The sequence below is a fragment of the Pinus tabuliformis genome, chromosome X (assembly GCF_031772625.1).
Source record: "Pinus tabuliformis cultivar Carrire ecotype Pingquan chromosome X, CPIR1, whole genome shotgun sequence".
Classification (NCBI taxonomy): Eukaryota; Viridiplantae; Streptophyta; class Pinopsida; order Pinales; family Pinaceae; genus Pinus; species Pinus tabuliformis.
This window is the reverse complement of record NC_142308.1, coordinates 1,685,420,222-1,685,442,313: the sequence shown is the minus strand read 5'-3', so window position 1 is coordinate 1,685,442,313 and position 22,092 is coordinate 1,685,420,222. Positions and strand designations below refer to the sequence as shown.

General features: G+C 35.2%; 1 protein-coding gene across 1 annotated transcript in view; it reads right to left on the bottom strand.

The window, feature by feature from the left end:
* Positions 1 to 846: 846 nt before the first annotated feature.
* Positions 847 to 22,092, bottom strand: part of LOC149146497 (protein ECERIFERUM 2-like) — a 47,062-nt gene continuing 25,816 nt past the window's right edge. Inside the window, exon 2 of the mRNA XM_089450042.1 lies at positions 847 to 1,821. Coding sequence (XP_089306168.1) covers positions 991 to 1,821 — 831 coding nt within the window. The 3' untranslated portion in view covers positions 847 to 990. The remainder of the gene's footprint in view (positions 1,822 to 22,092) is intronic.

The following is a 22,092-nucleotide window of genomic DNA, read 5'->3' as shown; positions in this document are numbered from 1 at the left end:
GATTAATTATTTTATTAGTGTGTTAATTAGAATTTCAAAATATAATATTTTTATAAGTTTGTAAATTTTTAATCATTTAAATTATATTTTGAATTAAATATTATAATGATTAAATTTACAATTTAAACACATTTTTGTAAAAGTATTAAAAATTATGTCTAAAAAAAATGTAGAATAGTTAAATTACACTATCTATTAAGAAGTGGTATTTTCAAATATATTGGTTAAAAAGCTATTTCTTAAAACATATAAAAACATTAAAAACTTAAAAATTAAAAAGCATATGGATTGGAAACCTAATCTATTATAACTCATTCACTTATATTTGACTTTCCTAAAATAACAATAATAATTCAACCCACTCTCTCCTCATACTAAGTATCCCACTAACTATTAATAATTAAAATATAACCAATATTACCACCTTAAAAAAAAACATTTGAAAAATAACTTTTCATTTCTACAATGTAATGATATAAACTATAAAAATGAAGTTAACTCTTCATTTCCACAATGTAATGACAATGAAGAGTGTTTTCTATGTGCAAACAAGGTTAAACATAAAAAACACTCATAAGGTAGAGATTGGTTGGCTGGAAGTTTATTCACTACTAAATGTCAAGTTCAAATATACTAGAAAAGGTTGAGAATACAGTCAACCTTATATGGTTCTTCTATCCAATAGAAAGATGAACTGAACATAAAAACACAGATTTTCCATTCAAAACTAGGAATATAGACATGATGGCATAGTCAGATGCTATTTAAGCAACTGTTCTATTTCAAACTTGGTAGAATATTTTAATACAGTTTATAAATATTTGATTTATTGATGTTGGAGATATTTATTGATCTTGCTCTCCAATTTTGTCATGATAAACTTAGTAAGGATTTAAAACCTATCGACTCTGAAATATCTAAATGATTTTTCCAGTAATAAATCATGAATCACAATTAACTGAGCCCTAAAATTACAATGCTCCTTACCAATTAAACGATCGAAAATTGAATGAACTCCTCCTTCAGTGTTACGATTTCATCTTTATACAGTGAAACCTTAACAACTCTACTTTTTCCACCCTCAGAAGAAGGTATGATTATTACCATTCCATTATCTCCAACAGGCTCTACTGTATAAGAGACATGAACCGGACCACCTTGTTCAAGAACCAGGTCATAGCAAGGTAGATGCTCCAAATTCAGGAACGTTAAATCTGACCCATAAACCAAAGCTTCCCCATCTCCAATCATGGAAGTTCTCTGGCCACCATTTTCGATAAGCTGAGCAATTTTACATAAGTCTAGATTACTTAATTCTATACTTCCATTTTCGTTAGATATTTGCACTTGTGTCAATATCTGGTTAATATTGCCCAATCGAGAAGAGGCTTTCTTGTATTTACTGACATTTGTACAGATCAGAGCATTATGATAACGCCTTTCAGGGTGTGCCTTGAGTATGGATTTCCAAACAAATGCTGAAATTGCAACAAAGGGTGTCACAGGCTTTAATGATTTGGAATCCTGGGCCTGTGACATGAGATAGTATACCATGGTTTCTGATAACCTGAAGGAAGCTGTTTCCATCATGGTATTTTCTTGTTGTGTATTCACCCAAAGATCTTTGTGAAATTGATTGTTTGGAGCCCATCTCGACTTTTCTGCTCGATGTTCTGTACATGTTGCAGGGCATGGTTTGGATCTGTTTCTCCTGTAGCTTTCTCCCCACTCCTTCATGAAAACAGAAGCCGAGAATGCGTCTCCCAGAACGTGAGACCAGCTGACCCCAATGGCAACTCCTCCACATTTGAACCTTGTAAACTGCAATACAAAGATCAAACTTGTGTGTAAGTGAAAGTATTAATCTGAAAAATTGTGTTATTTAAATTAAAAAATAAAAATAAAATACTAAGAAAAAAAAATTTAAGTAAATTTAACTCATCGAAAAAATAAAATGCTAAATACTTATAACCAAAAAAAAATTCTTAACTAAAAATAAAATGCTAAATACCTAAAAATAAATCTAATTAAAAAACACATTACATTAACTAAAAAACTCACCCGATAAAATAATGATCTCATATAGTTTATTTAATATAATGAAAAGCCACACCATTAAAATGGTTTCTTGGACAGGAATTTGGAAAAATAATTGAATTTTTTTATTGCAATCTGGAAATATAATTTATTGTAAAATTGTAATTTTTTATTGTTTAAAATGTATTTTAGAATATATAAATAAATTTAAGGCTCTAAAAATTCCCAAAGTATTTATAATTTACAGATTAAACAATCTAAATTTATGATTTTTAGAAATTTCAAAAATTGTCTAGAGAAAAAACATTTTATCTATTAATTATATTAAAAAAATAAAAATATAAAAAAATGTCTAGTTATTTTATATTTTGTTTTTAAATGTATCAAAATATAGGGAATCATTTAATTATTTTAAATTTCTTAATATAATTTTAATAAAAATGTAATTTTTAATTATTTGAATTGTACTTTAGAATGTAGAAATAAGTTTGATGTTTTAAAACATCTTGAAATATTTAAATGATTCAATTTACACAATTAAACAAAATATTTTAATATATTCTTACTAATTTCTTGTAATATTGCAATTTCTTGTTGTTTAAAATGCATTTTTAGAAGTATAAATAGATTCAGCACCTTAAAAACTCCCAAAGCATTTAGAATTTCAGATTAAATAACTTAAATTTATAATTCTTAGAAATCTAAAAACTGCCTTAAAAAAATACATTTAATCTATTACTTAAACTACAAAAACACAAAAATATAAAAAATTGTTGAAATATCTTACATTTCCTTTTTTAATATACATATAGGAAATAATTTAATTATTTTAAATTTAATTATCTTATATATTGTTTTATTTTAAATTTCATTATATAATTTTCAATAAAATTGTGATTTTTAATTATTTGAAATGTATAAATTAATTTGATGGTTTAAAATATTTAGATAATAAAGATCTAAAATAAATATCGGAAAAAAAACTAAAAAAACTAGATTTATGTCAAGAAAAACAAAGTATATTATAACCTAGGAACTTTTAAAAATGTGTACAAATACGTTTGGTGTATGCCCCTAGGCAAGTAGAGATGAATCGAGAGCTTGAACTTAGAACTTATGTAACATTTTATAACACTTTAGTTTGATGGCCATCATCAAGTAAGCTATCCCAAAGGGCTCCTTTAAATATATTTCAAATAAAATAATAAATAATTATTCTATTTTTTTTTGGGTAATAATCATTTAAATAATAAATAATAATATATATTTTTGCAATGATCATTTAAATAATAAACTTTCTCTGAGGGATGAGAACGATGGTGGCTGTAGGAGTCGAACCAGGGCAGCCTAGGCTGATGGCCTACGATGCTGCAAACTAGGGAAAAGGTAGGTTGACGGAGACACGATGGTACGGGATGGGGCAGCTGGCTTTCTCACCAAGGCAGATGACTGTTAGCCATGTTAGGAGGGGACAGCTGGGTATTCAGCAGAGGGGGTTCTCGGAACGTGTTTGCATTACCTCTCACCGGGCAAGTTGTTGGTAAAACCATTTTGGAGCTCTCGCAGTTGACATTCCCAGGCGGTTTTTAGCAAGAGCAGCAGGTAACGGACCGTTAGCAGTGTCTGTTAATCGTTTTTATTGTAGGTAATTACCATGGTGAAACCTAGAGAGGCAGTTGACCTAGACCCTGCACCGGAAGATATCTTGTCAGTTTGGGGAAAGGAGGTTAACGCCCAAAATATTGTCAAGTTTTTCGGGTCAGCTGGCAGTCATGCACCCGCGGATTTCGCAGTGGAAGGTTCATGGAGCAACAGAGCAGCAAAAGGTCTGTTGGAGGAAAGCTTGGAGTTGGCTGGACTGCATAACAAAGGAGGAAGGGGTGTCAAAGTTACAGGTCCTTTGGAGAAGGGCTTCCATCTAATTGAAAAACCCTCCGACGCCCAAGTAAGTAAGGAAAAATCACCCTCTAATGTGTTTTTTCTATCTGGAGGGCTTGAAGATATCATAAATTTCAAAGCAAACAAGGGAGTCTGGAGGCCTGTGGGAGGAGGTTTAAAGCCGGAAAGTGTAGTGACGGAAGGGGGCAGCTCGCCGGCTATTACCAGACCTTTAATAGCAAAAGGGTCACTCAAGCCTAGCTTGGGAGCTGGAGTGAGAAGTACAGGACCCGGTGAACCTTTGGAGTTAGGGAAGGAAGGACAGGAATTAGTTGTTGGTCGGGCGGAAGAGGGTTTTGGTTTTGGCACAGGCATAAAGGAAGGATTTGAAGGCGGACTCCATGCAGCTATTTCAGGCAAGGGAGGAAAATCCCTAGATAAAAGCGAGTCTAGACCTCAGGTGGAGTTGGACAAGGCGGACCCAAAACCTCAAGCTAGTGAGGAAGACCCTGGGCAAGAGAGGGCTGGGGGAAAAAGGAAAAAGGCGAAACCCCTAAAGAAGAAAAAGATTGAAGGGAATTTGGTCCTAGGCATGGATGTATAGGTCAAGGACGCTCTAGAGGTGGCGGAATGCACTCTAGTGGGAAGAGCTAGAGGTAAGGTTTTCTCTGGTAAATTCTTGAACCATTGGGCAGAGCAACAGTGGAAGGAGGCCCCAGTAAAAAATTTCAATATTGCAGCGCTTGTGAAGGGTTGGTTTATGGTGAGATTTGAAAACAAGGAAGCGGCGGATTGGGTTGCAGGGAGAAACTGGGCCTTTGGGAATCACCCAGTTCTTTTCAAAAGGTGGTCGTCTTTATTTGATGGGAACAGGGAGAAGGTTGATGAGTTTCCTGGTTGGGTCAAGGCACCTGGTCTTCCTCCATTCCTGTGGGTAGAGTCTGTCTTCAGATCGATAGGGAACCTACTTGGCACTTTCCTGGAAGCAGACATGTCCTTTCTTCATACCCACGAAAGAGCCATGGCCAGGATCTTGGTCCGATTAAATCCAAAAGAAGGGCTTGCGGAATCCATCAATCTACAGTATAAAGAATACGTGTTTGAGCAACTGCTGGATTATGAACATCTTCCTTTTAGATGTCATAGATGCCACGAATATGGGCATCTGGCAAGGGACTGTCCGCTGGGTAATCGCAAAAGGAGGACTCAGAAAAAAGGTGAGCAGCGGGTGAAGAAATCGAAGAAAGACAAGGATGCTGAAATTGAGAAACTATCAGAGGAGGATATTATGGAAGTGGTCCAAACCCAGAAAGGAGTCCTAGATGATCAGGTCGGAGAGGACACGCCAGAAGCAAAAGAGGTCCAGCGCAGCCCGGAGAATTTAATCAAGGAGGTCATCAATGAGGCCGTAGACACCCCTGTCGAAGACCCAAATGGTATGCAACTAGACTCAAGTAATCCATCTTTATTTTCAGAAACTAAAGATGCTTGCTTGAAATCTGGCTCTCCTCTAAAAAATTGTTGCAATGATGATCTTTTAAACATTGAAAATATCACTGCGGCTATCCCATCCCTTGACCTGAACTGTGAAGATGCTTCTCTTAGTAGGATGGATCCTATTCCTTCCACCCCTGTGTGTCATTATAACCTAAGATCTCTCGACAAAAAACATGTTAAAAAGCTTGAAATCCCTGATCCGGTTGGTGGGCTAGGCCCAACCTCGTCTCAGGCCTTCAAAAGGAAGGCCAGAGGCAGGAAATCAAACATGTCCAAAGCACAGGTTAGAGCGAAGTTTGGTGTGGCTGACGAAAAACAAATGTCTATCCCTGGGGCGCTTAGAGCAGCAAATCCCCTTGAAAATGTTTTCAAATGATCTTTCTATCTTGGAATTGCAGGGGTTGAGCCAGTAAACCCAAAAAACTGGCCCTTAAGGAGTTAGTTTCGTGATACAATCCGAATGTCATCTTTCTTCAAGAGACCCTACGCATAAGTTTTGAGGTGGAATCATCCCTTAGGATCTCTCTCCCAAGATGGGTTTTCCTAGCTATAAATGCTGTGGGACATTCAGGCGACCTGGCAATTGGTGTCAAGGAAGGAAGGATGCAAATTATCAATCATTGGGGAATGGCTCATGTGTTAGGTATGGAGATCCATTCTCCTGAGTTTGGCTTTCCCCTTTTGATCATAAATATCTATGGGTCGTGCCAGGGAAGGGAATCCTTTTGGAATGACTTTTTGTCAAAATCTCTGTTGAGACACAGAAACTTGATTATAGGAGGAGATTTAAATTTCTCACTGGGGAGTGCGGAAACATGGGAGAGAAGACCCGCTCTCAGATTTATTTTCAAACGCCCTCCTCTCTCATAACTTGATAGATGTAAACCTAATCAAAGTAAAACCTACCTGGAGGAATAGAAGAGCAGGGGAGGAGAGAGTGGCAAAGAGATTGGACCGATTCCTCTTATGCGAAGACCTGGCATCCAGAATCCCAATGTTCAGACAATGGGTGGGCGAGGGGGGGAATTCAGATCATTTCCCCATCCTATTGGAATTATCAAAACCTCCCCATAAGCCAGCGGCCCCTTTCAAATTCAATGCTTCCTGGCTGCAAGAGGAATCTTACAATAAGCTTTTCAGGGACACATGGAGACATCCGGACAGAACCTCTTTGGAGAGCAAAGGGTCCTTTTTCATGGAAAACTTAAAAAGACTTAAAAAAGCTACCATGGAATGGGAAAAAGTAAGGAAACAAAAGCAGAATGAGGAAATCTCCAAAATTAATGCTGAACTGCAGGTTTTGGAGGACCTTGAGGCAGATGGGTATGCTACTCAGGAATCAAAAGAAAAAATTTTGATGCTTGAAAAGCGCAGAGGCAAACTCTTACTAGACAGAGAGGAGGAATGAAGGCTAAAGAGCAGGGCGATCTGGTTAAGAGCTGGGGACGAAAATACAAAATTTTTCCATAACTATGCAAAAGGGAGGAAAAATGCAAACACGATATGGAAGCTAAAGGATCATGAGGGTAGAGAAGCCACCTCTTCTGAGTCTCTATCAAACATGGGAAGGATTCACTTTCAGAATCTGTTTACTAAACAAGGAGGGATAACATTAGCAGAAGTGATCAGAATAGCCCAATGTTTTCCCCGGTTTGTAGAGGAGGAGGAAGCAGAAGACTTAATCAGAGAAGTGACTAAGGAGGAAGTGGAGAGCATTATAAAATCAATGGAAAAAGACAAAAGCCTGAGCCCGGACGGGTGGACCATTGAACTCTTCCATCATTTTTTTGAATCGATTGGAGCAGAACTAACTGAGGTGGTGGAAGAGTCAAGGAGGAAAGGTGAGATTTATTCTCCTTTTAATGCAACATTCATAGCTCTTATCCCAAAAAAGGAGGATCCGGATTCCTTTGAAGATTTCAAGCCCATTTCACTATGTAATTTTGTTTATAAAATCATTGCAAAACTGATAGTTGTCCATCTAAAACCGATTCTGTCCAAATGCATTTCAAGTGAACAGTTTGGGTTTCTAGACGGTCAACAAATCCATGAAGCCATAGGAGTGGCTCAGGAGACAATTCACAGCATTAGACAATCAAACAAGAAAGGGGCTGTGATTAAAATTGATCTGTCAAAAGCATATGACAGGATCAGTTGGACATATCTCATGATGTTGTTAACCCATCTGGGGTTCAACCTGGGTTTCATAAATTGGGTTATGGGATGCGTAACCAGCGTAAGTTTTGCAGTCTTAATCAATGGGGCCTCATCACAATTTTTCAAAGGTCAAAGGGGACTGAGCCAGGGATGTCCTCTATCGCCACTACTTTTTCTTCTAGTGGCCAAGGTTCTAAGTAGACTGATCTTGGAAGCCAGAAGAACAGGTTTGGTAAAAGGTTTGGAAGTTGCTGTAAATATGTTCATTACTCACCTCCTTTTTTTAGATGATATTTTATTATTTACAAATGGGAGCTTGAATGAAATTAAAGAACTAAAAAACATTCTTGATTTGTTCATGAAAGCCACAGGGATGCAAATAAACCTCAGAAAGTCTCAGTTAATTATGGAAGGTTTCAATAGACATGAAAAGATCCAGATTTCCTCTATCCTGCCCTTTGAGGTATTTAATATGGAGAATCCGTTCAAGTACTTGGGCTTCTGGCTGAAGCCAAATGCATACAAAAAGCAGGATTGGAACTGGCTGGTGGCCAAAATAGAAGCAAAAATCACTCATTGGAGTTACAAGTGGCTATCCAGAGCTGGTAGATTGACCCTAGTAAACTCTGTGTTGCAAGCCATGCCGGTATTTTGGGCAGCCCTGACTTGGATACCAAAAGGGATTCTTCATAAGATAAAGAAGATCTGCAGCAGATTCCTTTGGTCTGGATCAAAGGAGGACTCTATTCTTCCCTGGGTTGCTTGGGAGAAAATTGCAAAGCCAAAAGATTGGGGAGGATGGGGAATTAAAAATCTTTATGATTTTAGTGTTTCCTTGGCAGCCAAGTCTGGATGGAAGATCATCAATTTTGCGAATCTATGGACGAGAGTGGTGAAGCGAAAGTATATAGATCGTGTACCATTAGAAGAATGGATCCGTAACCCAAATAAGAAAGGAAGGAATGTTTCAGTGGTATGGAAAGCTACTACTAAGGCGTTTAAAATCATAGAACAAGGATTGGCATGGCAGGTAGGGAATGGAGAAAATTTGAGGATAGGGAGGGATCCATGGGTGGGCTGCAATGAATTGTTTGCTTTGTCCCCAGGACTGATCAGACACTTGGATTCAAAGGGCATCATATATCTGAAGCATATTGAGAAAATAGGTTAGTCCATAATATGGGGGCAAGCGTGGAAATCAGGTGAACAATTAGAGCTTAGACCTCTTTGGTGGAATGAGTGGCAAACAAAACTACCCTAGCTGAAACTATTGCAATTCAATGCACAACAATCCTGTCCAGCATCCCTGAACCAGAGGAGTCAAGAAAATCATCTCAGAGCAGAGAAGAACAAATCAGAGCCGGGATCCCTTGGGCCTACTTTGATGGGGCTTCTCAGAATAACTCAGCAGGGGCAGGGATAATCATTCATTTAAATGATTCTCATTCCTTAAAAGCTTCAGTGGGCCTTGGAACCGGAACAAACAACTTTGCTGAACTTTCTGCTTTAAAACTTCTTCTATGTTGGCTTATTCACAGGAACATCTTCACAGTTCAGATCTTTGGGGACTCTTTAAATGTTGTGAAATGGGTTAATGGTCAAAGTAGATGTCAAAATTACATGTTGAGGCCCCTATTAGAAGAAATTCTGAATCTAAAACTCTCTTTTAATGTTTTTTCAATTGGACATATTTACAGGGACCGAAATGAAGCAGCAGACAGGCTTTCTAAAGATGGTCTGTAGCAAGCTATGGGCAGTTGGAAATTAACAGAGCAAGTCCATGAACAGATCCATGTGTCGGATCATCCTCCATATGTTTAATCTCAATATTATCTGATGTTTATGTTTTTCGGTACTTTCATATACTATATAGCTATTGTAAACAATGATGATATAGTTTTTGTCTTTTGACAAGTCGAAGGTTTTTGTCGCTGTTTTATTCAAGTTAACTTGTTTCCTTTTGTGGGTTGTTTTCCTCTATGAGGAGACCCAAGAATCGAAACACGTCCTGTGATAATGCGTCTTTTGTTGGTCTTTTAAAGGACTATTTGTAGCGATCTGCTGGAATGGGTGAAGTTTCTGTTTAGACTCAGGTGAACAGAGTCTTTCTTTTCCCAGTTTTGTACAGAGGAGATAGGCTCTTCTCTGGGGCCACTGTAGGTTTCATCCCTACAACAAACTGAATGCTATGCATATACTTGTAACTTTTTATTTATCTTATATAAAAAGTTCGTTTTTTTCTTTGGAAAAAAAAAATAATAAACTTTCTCTAGCTCATAATTTTAAAAATTATTATTATTAAAAATAATTATTAATTATATAATATATAATACATTTTATATAGGTAAATAAAAAAATAATAAATTTGTTAAGATATTATTTAAATAATATATAATATTTTTATTATTGGTGATGGTGGTGGTGGTTAACGTCCGTTGAGACCAAATTTAGTCTATCGGACCTAAAGAAACAAATTATTTATTTTGATTTAAGATTTTATTCCTATGCTCAAAAAGCTTGGAGAGAAGCCTCCCGAGTTCACTATAATTTTGACATTGTAAAAGGCTATGAAGGTCAATATTGTAACAAAGATTGTGAAACTGAGATCTAATGTGGTTGTATGCAAGGCACTCTAAGAGGAAGTGGTTTTCATCCTCAATGTTCCTAATCTTACATATATGGCAGATCCTTTCCATCCATGGTGTTTTAGGAACTGCCCAACGACCTGTTTCAGTATGGAGCTCATGAGAATTCATTCTAATCTTTGCTATATTAATTTTCTTCTTTGAGCTAGTTAAAATAGAGAGATATTTTGATCTTCTAGAGTGGGGTTGATGACCTTCTTATAATAACTTAATTTTCTTTTAGTCGCTAAATCTTTCTCACACCACAATTTTTCTTTAAACTTAGAAGTAACAATATCTTTAATGTTATTAATGCTTTGCAATGCATCATTCTCATTGATCTCCCAATAGTTTAACCAAGCCCTTGTGTCTTTATGTCACCCTCGATTGAGCCTTAGGTGGTTTTGGCTCGAGTTTAAAGCTAGCATAGGAAGTCTATGATCGTCTATGTTATTGAGTTTGTGCTTGTACAACATAAACCAAATCATAGCTAGGCTCTCAATAGGGGAAAGACCTGCTTCTATAAGGAGAATAGGATAGGGTGTATTACTTTTAATTTTCAGGTTATAAGTTATAAAACTCTTCTGGATTTGCTCAATCTTTCTCCATGATTCTCTAGAGATGCTGCAACCCCAAACCTCACAACCATATAGGATGACAAGAGTGACTAAAGTTTCAAAGAGGAACTTCTTTTTATCCCACATTACGAGGTTTGTTGTTTTACAATTATTTTCAAGACCAAAATAAGCTTTCCACGCCCCATTAATCCTTTTCTCAATGCTATGGTTCCAATTGAGCTTGTGATGAATATCAATTCCTAGGTACTTGTAAGAATACACTTCCTCCAAATTATTATTGTCATACATAAAATTAGCATGAGTTATTAATTAAGGTATAAAATAAATATGATAAAGTTTAAAATAGGTTACAAAATATAATGAGAATTCAAAATAAAAGTTAAAATAAACAAATTATATGTGATAATCCATAGTAGGTTATATTTAAACAATGAAATAATAAATTTATTTATTTATTTAGAATTAATTACTAGAATAGGTTTTAAACATTAAAAACAATAATATAAAAACTTTAAGTGGATTAATCTATAAATTAAATAAATAAATAATACATTAAATCAAATTATTTATTACTATTTAGTAGATATTTAATGAATTATATTTAATTTAATTTATTCATTTATTTTAGTAAATAAAAATAAAAATAAAGAATTAATTACATTTATTTATTTTGTAAAAATTAAAATCAAAATAAACTAATTATATTTAATTAGATTACAAAAATATAAATATAAATTAATATTCATATTAAATTAAAATTAAAATAAATTAAATCATATTTGGTAATCCATATTAGGTTAAATTTAAAAACAACGAAATAATAACCTTATGATAATTATTAGAATTAATCAGTTTTATTATTTATATTTCTTATTAGGTTAAATTAAAATATGAAATAGAACAAATATAATTCAATAGTTTATAAAAAAATTAGTTTTATGAATTGGTTGGCTTCTACTTTAATTTAACAATGGTATTTATTTATTCTGATAATTCTTCTCCCAATCTATCAAATTTTGTCGTGATGATGGATCCCCTTTGGGGTTCGAAACGTTGACATGATGAAAAAGATACTGTAGATAATCTGCGTCATATTTTTCCAAATATGACCACAAAAGTTTAAAAATTAGCATACTTTGAAGTCTTTTTTGGTTCTTAAAAGAGTTAATTTTTTCTTTTTGAACTTTAAAGGATAACCAAAACTAGAATACTCATGGAACTTAGCCTAGTTTTTAATAACTAGGCTTAAATGTATGTTGTCTTTTGGAACATCTTTATGCTCAATTTTTACAGATTAGGTTTTTAATTATAAGAGGTGACTCTAGTAACTCTATTTGTTATATTGTTTTGGGAACCTATTTTTTGGATTCCAGTGTTCCCTATATTTACATAAGAATTTTGAAATCTTTACACGAGAATTTTGAAATCACTTAATTGAGTTCATCCCATCCAAATCAAACATATTTTAAGAACCCTTACTAATGCAATCGGCAAATCAGCAAATCAATCCTTATTACTTCCTCCTTGAAATTTACACGAAAATTTTGAAATCACTTAATTGAGTTCATCCCATCCAAATCAAACATATTTTAAGAACCCTTACTAATGCAATCGACAAATCAGCAAATCAATCCTTATTACTTCCTCCTTGAAATTTGATTGTCAACGAAACCATGTAAAAATCAATGCTATCTTAAAAATATTACAATGATTTTTTTTTAAATACATCTCTTCAACGTAAATATTCTCTCAAACACTTATGGATATATCTCATATATGATCCAACACATTTTTTACTATTATGGTGTTATTTAAAAAAAAATTATAATCAAGAAAACCAAGGTTGTGGAACAAGTTCATATGTTTTTATGAGAGTACATTCAAGATCTATTCTTGTTGTGGATTCTTAAGTTATTACTAGCCTAGATCCATCTAACCCTAGATCTAACATAAACCCAAAAGAATCTAATTTTTTTAGGTGAAAACTTCTTTTAGAATGCAAAATATAACGTGTAATTTTTCATTATTTAAATTGTATTTTTGAATGTTATATAGATTACATAAGGTTAAACATCTTACTTGCACATTTTTTTACTTCTAATTACTTTACATGAAATTATATTACATCATATGGAAAACTAACTAAACATGCATAACATATTCATTTTTATTTTTTATTATAGCCAACATTGATTTTTCATTTAGAGAATATTTTATTTTTATTTTAAGAGGACACGTGTCAACTCCACGGTGAGCATGGACATACTTACACATCACCATCATATTGGGTTGTAGAATAAGCCTTTTGGCTCAATGATAGTACACCCAAGTTCAATTCCCCGTCATCATCATAAAGCTATTTCCTAAAATTATTGTTTGTTTTATAATTGAGCCTAGCCAAAACTGCCTCCTAGTTCTTGATGGGAAGTGTGTTGAAGATAGTGGAGAATATGTAAATCTGGAGAGATTCAAGTCACTAGAGCCTTAGATTAGGAATTAGTTCCTACTTCTTAGGCAGTTGTTCTAACTTCCCTAAATGTGTGAAAACTATATATATTTTTTATTGTAAGATGATTGAGGTAAAGCATTTTGCCAGAAACAGTCTCCAAGTGGAGTTCCTCACTTGTGAGCTGTCCAATTTATTAAGAAAGTTGATTCTTCAATTTTTTGAACATGGTATCAAAGCTGTAGGTTTGAGAGGGCCTGCGAATCCCTGAGTCAGGAGCTGGTGTGAAAAAAACCTGTATGGTAAGGAGGCGGAGAAACAGTACAATTTTTTAAAATTTTACTCACAGTTATCATTGCTCTTCCTAAAAGAAAATGAGTGATGATCACCGTGAATTTCAGATTGACAAATGCCATGATTGTTGATTTCCTTAGAGTGATTTCATCCATCGCCCCCATAATTGCGGGTCGGAGAGGGAAGATCGCAATGGTCTGTTCCGTCGGTGACAGTTGTGCAAAGGAGCAGTAAATGGACTAACATTAGATCAAGCAGTTTTTTGATAGTCAACATAGTGGATTCATGGAGTGAGGTGCTAGAGCCTGCACATGCCATCAGTTTTTAACATCTGAGCATTTGTAGACGCAGCAGAAGAGGAGCCCTGGTGGCCACGCATTTGATCCGAGCTCGAGTGGGTGTTGATGTAGCAGAAGAGAGGCCCAGAGCTACGTGGAAGGTTCTGCATGTTAAGATCGTTGAGATCTGTTGGAGAAAGGAGGCAGACGTGCCAGTGTGGAGGTTGAGGTTTCTATGTGCATGCCTAGATGGTGTAGGCGCAGGGGAAGTGCTAGTGGTAGTGTCAATTCATGAGTTGAGGGGTGGCCGGGAGGAAGTGTACTACTCCAGGTGGAGGCCGAGGGTGGCCATTACATTCGCATCCCACCATGATCATCACTAGAGAATCGATGCAATGGTCTCATTCTGGCATCAACGCAATGGTCTCATTCACATAGTGCAGATCTATTGCAGAGAGAGAGGTCCGACTGTGGAGGCCGCGTTGTGAAGAGCAATGTGGAGATTGCATGTTGTGGAGGCTGTGGTGACACAGTAGAGGCTGTGGATCGGTGGGTGAATGGTCCAAGATCAGTTGTGGATCGGTGGGTGAATGGTCCAAGATCAGTTGTTGCAGATCGGTTTCTAGTGTGGAGGTCGAACTTGAGGCCGAGCTGTAATATCAGTGGCAGCCCATCGATGCGAGTTATCAATTTGAAGGCCATATAAAAAAAGGTCAAAGGTATTTTAAATCTTTTTTTGTGATATCAAGTTGGAGCGGAGTATAATGAATGTTGTGTAACATTTTTTTATGTTGTGTTTGAAACAAACATTGGGAGTATAATAAATGTTGGGGCGGATTCAAAAATGGGATAAATTATATATATTTTTAAATATGTTGGGTGCATTTAATTAAGGTTTAATAAAAAAAACACAGGCAAAGGGGATCTTGTTCAAGGAATTGTTTTTTTTTAAGAAAGCACCTTTTTTTCTTCGAAATTTCTCTTCGGATCTAGGATAGATCTGGTTTGCTCGAGGTCATTTTTTTGTGTCAATATGAACAATTAGATGGCAAAGGCTTATCTAAATGAGAGCAATAAGTTTGACGGTTCCAATTACTCCAATTGGATATTTAAGTTGCAGACCCTAATGGAGGGTAAAAACACATGGACGATTGCAAACGGTGATGAGTTGAAGCTGATCCTAGCCACAGGTAGAACAATAGAAACAATCTAGGACTAGGAAAAGAGGAAGAACAAGGGAAAGGTGTCACTCAAATTGTCTGTCAAAGATTGCATTAGTCCTCATATTCGATAATGTAAAGTTGCAGCATACATCTCGACAAATCTCAAAGACTTGTACGAGATCAAGAACACAAACTACCTGTTGTTCCTAAAGAGTAACATTCTCTACATTAAAATGGAGAAGAATGATTCAGTGGCAGTTTTCATATCTCATATCAATGCGATTAAGAATAAGCTAGGTGACACTGACGAAACAGTATCAGACACCTGATTTGGTCACGATTACCATGAATGGTATGAATGACGACTATTAGATGTCCATCACTGGGTTGAATGCGAGAGAAAAAGCCCCCATGTTTGAAGAATTAACAGGGATCCTAATGCAAGAGGAGGAAAGGGAGATGAACCTGAAACCCTAGAGCTCAGATCTTGCCCTAATGTAAAAGAAGAAGCCTTCAGAGGAAAGGCAAATACAACACACAAAAGCGGAGAACCCCACAAAGAAATCCACCTCTATCTCAAGGTATGTCTTTAAACAGAAGTGATTCGGGACCAAAATGTTTTTATTGCGGTAAATTTGGTCATATGGCCAAACATTGTCAGATGAAGAAGTTAGATGAAGGTCAACAGAGATACAAAAATCATGCAGTCCATTTGGCTGATGTAGATCAGGATTCGAATATCAGATTGTTCGTATATGATTATGCGTTGTCAATTAAGGAGGATGAAGCAAAAATCTAGTTCGTGGACTCAGGAGCCTCCTCCCAAATGTCAAGTAAGAGGAAATGGTTTAAATTTTTTAGAGAATCCAACACTGGTACGAAGGTCTACCTTGGAGATGATACAGGGTATGAAATCAAGGGATATGGTGATGTCCCTGCCGTACTACTTGATAGAAACATTAGGCATATTCATGATGTTATGTATATACCCAGGATAAAAAAGAACCTGATTTATGTATCTAGAATAACAGATCAAGATCTTAAGGTAGAGTTATTTAAATCTAATTGTGAAATTAAAGACATACTGGATCAGATGAAGTCCATTGTAACAGGTGTATGTGTAGAAGGATTGTATAAACTGGATGTCAAAAGTGCGTCACCTCAAGCGTTGGCATCATCATCCATGTCTGCAGAGAATCTCTAGCATCAAAGATTTGGGCATATAAACTTCAATGACCTACTACTTCTTCAGAAAAAATGTATGGTGAATGTTCTTGTTTTGAAGAGTATTCCTATTGACTGTGAAGCATGTGCCCTTTGTAAATTGCATGGAGATGAATTTCCTACCATTGTTGATAGGAAGCAAAGGGATGTACTTGAACTTGTACACACTAATCTATGTGGGCCAATGTAGACAAGGTCATTAGGAGGGGCCTACTATTTTCTTATTTTTGTTGATGAATGTACAAGGTTCACTTGGGTGTATTTCCTCACGTAGAAAAGTCGTGCTTTCGAATAATTCAAGCAATTCAAAAGTATGATTGAGAAGCAAACAAGAAAATTCATCAAAATTCTTCACTTAGACCAAGGCGAAGAATTCAAGAAGGGTGACTCCATCAAATACTGCAAAGAAAACGGAATAAACACCTTACACTCCTCAGTAAAACGGGTTTGCAGAAAGGAAAAACATAACCCTCGTGGAGTGTGCCTGCATCATGTTGAAACGTAGGAACCTAACCAATGGTTTTTGGGTAGAAGATGTAAACAATGTAGTGTATCTTAAGAATAGGAGTCCTACAAAGTGTTTGGATTATAAAAATTCTTTCAAAGCATTGTTTGGATTTAAGCCTGCAGTAAGTCATCTTAGAGTCTTCGGATGTAAGGCCTTTTCTCATGTCCATAACATTAAGTGTACTTTTGTTGGATACTACAGTGAGTATAAGGTTTATAAGTTGTTTAATCCTTCTAATCAGAAGGTGTTTGCAAGCAAAGATGTGGTATTTCATGAATAAGTAGATGATTGGAACCTTGTTCGTAGTGATGAAGAATGGCACGTGCCTTTACTGTTAGAAGAAAGTGATGGAACACGGGTTGGTGAGCAACAACAACAACAACAACAACAACAACAACAACAACAACAGAAAGAAGAAGTGGTTGATTAATCAGGTTTGAAACCAGTTCATAGAGGGGAGATCATAACAAGTTTGAAGCCACTCCACCACTCATGAGATCAGGTAATCAAACTCAATTGCTAGAAAGATATAGGGAGAATGCTTTTATAATTAGTATGTTAAGTGTTGTTGAACCCTCTAGTTATAAAGAAGCTAGTCAATATAGTGAATGGAGGGAAGCCATGGAAGAGAAATATGAATCAATACTTAAAAAAAATATATATATATATATATATATATATATATATATATATATATATATATATATATATATATATATATATATATATATATATATATATATATATATATATATGGGATCTAGTTGAATTACCTAAAGGAAAACAACCTATAGGTTGTAAATGGTTATACAAGTCTAAATTTAATGCAAATGGGAGTATAGACAAATTTAAAGCTAGACTGGTTACAAAGGGGTATTCGCAGAAAGAAAGTATTGGCTATGAGGAAACCTTCGCCCCTGTATCTAAATTAAACACAATCAAAATGTTGATTGCTTTAGCTACCAAACATCATAGGGCGATACACGAGTTAGATGTGAAATCTACATTCTTAAATGGTGAATTGAAAGAAGAAGTTGAGTTAGTGCAAATTGAGGGGTTTGTTAAACAAGGGGAAGAACATCTAGTCTGTAGATTGAAGAAAACATTGTATGGAATAAAACAAACACTCAGGTCATGGTATGACAAAATTGATTCATTTTTTCTACAACATAGTTATAAAAGAAGCAAGAATGACCCTAATTTGTACACCATGTTTGACAAAGAGGGGTGAATTGTTTTGATTTATTTATATGTAGATGATCTTATCATTACAGGAAATGCATATGAACTCATTAAAGAAATCAAAGAGCATGTCACATGTTTTCGAGATGAAAGACCTTGAAGAGAAACATTATTGTTTGGGTATAGAAGTTTGGAGGGATTTAGGCTAGACTTTTCTGTGACAGGGTAAGTATGTCAGGAGCTTACTGGAAAAGTTCAGAATGGATCAGTGCAAAGTTGCAGCAGTACCTTTACAAAAGAATACCAAAATTCAAAATGATGATGGTTCTAAGGAGACAGATGCAACATTGTACAAACAACTGGTTGGGAGTATAATCTACTTGACAACAACTAGGCCAGATTTGGCTTATGTAGTTAGTGTATTGAGCCAATTCATGTCAAAGCCTCTTGAGAGTCATTGGGTTGCAGTGAAAGACATCTTAAGGTATCTGAAAGGAACCTTAGACTATGGTATTATTTATACCGATTCGTTTGATGTTAGATTGACATGTTTTTCAGACTCCGATTATGCTGGAAATGTAGATGATAGAAGATCCATAATAGTCTATGCATTTAGCATTGGGTCCGGGGTCATTGCTTGTCTTGCAGCATTTTTTGGTTTTTATTAGATAGAATATTTCAAAAAATGTTAAATTAGGATACAGACATACAATAGTGAATAAAATTTTAGTTTAAAAAATGTTTCTGACGTTGATGTCCATATCAAAGAAAATGTTAGGGTAGATGCTCTAAAAAATAAAGGAAAAAGAAAATGTTAGGTAGAAATAAAACAAATAAACTTTGAAAGTGATCAAATCTAAATGCCATTATTCTCTTTCTTCAAAATAATAGTTGTGTACAACTTGTTTCTAAATGCCACTACCCATGATAGTCAAACTGTTTAATCTTGACTTCTTCATGCTTTAAATTTGATGTTACAGTTAGAGAATAAAGATCTGGCCAAACTATTTAACCTTGGCAGATCAATAGTTAGGTAGAGAATAATAAGGTGCTCATCAGTTTAATCTAAGCCCTTGGAGGTTATAAGGGTAGAATTAGATAGTTTGTTTTATTAAATAATAAGAAAGGATAAGGGTTTTCTAGCTTAAATGCACCCATTAAATGAAGAAAAAATGATAGGATAAGCAAAGGGTAAGTAGAGAAATGTTGCAAAAGTTTAATGGTTGATTGGACAAAATGTACATTTATCATGTTTCTATGTCTAGGAGGAAATTATAACAAGGCAAATGAAGGTCTACTCGATCAAGTAATTAACTTCCCATTCATCTCCATTCATTCATATATTTACTAATTTCCCCTTCATACATTCATAATCATTCATTTCTATAGAAAGCCCTTTTCCTATGGTAAAAACCCTTTTTACCTAGGAAAAGTTAAAACACCATGTAAAAACCCCTTTTTACCATATAAATCCCTTTTACCATATAAAATCCCATTTTACATGAAAAACCCACAAAATACCTTTACCCTAAGTATAAATGCTATATGAAAAGTCAAAACATTCATAAAAGGCATTACACTTAGCGTTATTCCTATTTTCCACTCATATTTACCTTTTTTCCATATTATTACTAACATATAGTATTAAATCCTTGAAAAAATCCCTTTCCCGTATAATATAGCTCCTTTATTATAAATAACCCGAAACCCATAAGTTTTATTAATAAAACTATGAAATAAACATATCACATCACATATCGGCGGGACCGCAGGCCTTATTTAAAATGCATATACCATAGTTTTATAATAAAACTATGTATTATATAAATATCACATCACAAATGTTGAAGGATCGCAGCCTTTCATATGAATGCACCTATTCCCCAATTGCGATATGCGATGGGAAGCCCGGACCTGACATATATATACATTATATTTTATAACATTTCACATCCACCCCTCCATCACAGTTTAGCTTATAACATAACCCTCTGTGTATTGCGATCCCCGACTGCAATATCAAAGCCCGGACTCGGCCACATATATATTTCAGTCTATCGTCACATCGCATCTGCCTCTCGTCGCAAGTCCCAACCAAATCCTACCCCCTACCCACTATGATAGCGATATGCGATATTCAACCAGACCCGATATCATTTATCAGCCCAATTCCATTAAATTTCAAGTCCCCCATATGCGATTTGTGAAGGTTTTCTGTGTTAAATCGATTTTCGATTTAAATGCAGAAATGACCCAAAAGCCTTCATTTAATGCTAATCACGTTTTAAACCTAGATTAAAGCCATTCCCACCATATTTAATCCCTCTGTACTCTCTCTTTCACATTGTTCATCACCTGATAGTTAAAAGGTTAACTGTTTTTCCATTTAACACATAAAAGGCCATTTTTTGCTCTGTTTGCCTGTTTTACACAACGCAACCCAATAATGCCTCTGCAACTCATAAAAACCATCATTTACCCTCTGATATGCCCCAGACTCCTCCGATATCATTTCGAGCTCAGTAGAGCCATCACGACCTCCTCTGTCATCATGTTTTTCTTAATAGTTTATGTGTTTCGCAGGTAAGAAGACAGTTGTTTCAGGTTTACAAAGAAACAAGCCTGTATAACAGTTTGAAGACAAAATGAGCGATTTACTGTGAAATACACAGTAAAACTTGAAATGCACAGTTAAATCTACTCAGCGGGGTTAAAAGAGATTCACAGAGTTTAAACATATTAGTAAAAGGCTAAATGAAGCAAATTTGCCAGTGTAAAGGATTTAAACAATATATCAGCATAAAGGGGAAAAAATATCATACAAATGAAGCCAGCACAACCTGAATAAAAGGGTACAACAAGAAGCAGTTCAAAAAGCTGCCCCTATCTTCTTGCCATGAAGATCTTTTCCTTTCCTACAATAATTTTTAAACAATTTGAGGATATTTCTTAGTTTTATTACTGTATAAATAACCATTTTCCAAACTTGTAAATGGTTCGGAGTTCAAGATTCATATCTCACTGCTTGTAAAGTCTTTGATTGTTAATGCTACTTTGAACCTGGAAGCAACCTTTGAAAGAAGCTTTTGCAGACACTTGATGTAATCGGTCTTTCTAGAACCTTAATACAAAGCAAAGGATTCTGAATATGGTTTTGCACAGTTTGTGTTATCCTGTAAGTTTTTCTAGTTTTTCAATCATTGTGTTATTTCTTCATATGCTTATGACTTACAAATATATCTAGGTAGGAACAATTAGAGTTTCAATTAATTCCTATAAGCTCCTGAAGTGATCATCTATTAAGAGATTGGATTAATGCAACTGTTTGTGTAGCTAATCCCCTCTAATCAATAAATCATCAGCATCTTGTGTAAGCATTAAGTATACTACCTTGAACCTTTAGAACATAGTTTAGAAGGTTTTCCAACTTGTGATTGTTCTGTTTTACAGTCTGGAAACTGTGATAATCATATTTTTTTTATGTCTTCTACTCACCACTATTTTGATCTATATCATTGTGTAATGCTTTATAGCAAAGGATTAATTACTTTAATTACACATATGTGTTCTTTCATTGGTCTTCCAAGTATAAAATCAAAAATCTCCAAAACAATTGTTTTAGATGCTCTGGCATTGGTAGCTTGACCTACTACTATCTCAGAGGTACAACATCAAACTGGTGCCGCTGTTGGGGATTCAAATTTCATTCAAGTTTCCCTTGGGACAACGATATTCATTCTTTCTTTCCCTTAAAGGTGATTAAAGGTTTAGAAAGGTTAAAATCATTCACCTAGGTGGCTCCACACTCCCAAGATGGTACCATATAAACATATTAGTTCTCATTCAGAAGGTGACATAGTTAGGCCTTTGTCAAATCCTGAAGAGATTCTAAGAAACGCCAGGTCTAAAAGGGAACACCAACCATCTTCTTCTTCCTCTTTAGTCCTATAGTCTAAAGAGTTAGAATCATTTGACCCCTATAGTAATATCCCATCTGATCCTGATTACTCCCATTTATCACCTAGGGTTGTTGAACTTCTAAATAAAGGATTTGATTTCAAGTCAACTTAACTTATTCATTCATTAGAATCTCATCCTAGACCCACACTACCACCAGGATCACCTAAAACTGAATCTGATTCGGGTGTTAATCTACCTGAATATAAACCCACAGATTTCATATCCCCTACCACCTATCCATTTCCTTCCAATTTTTATCAACTTGA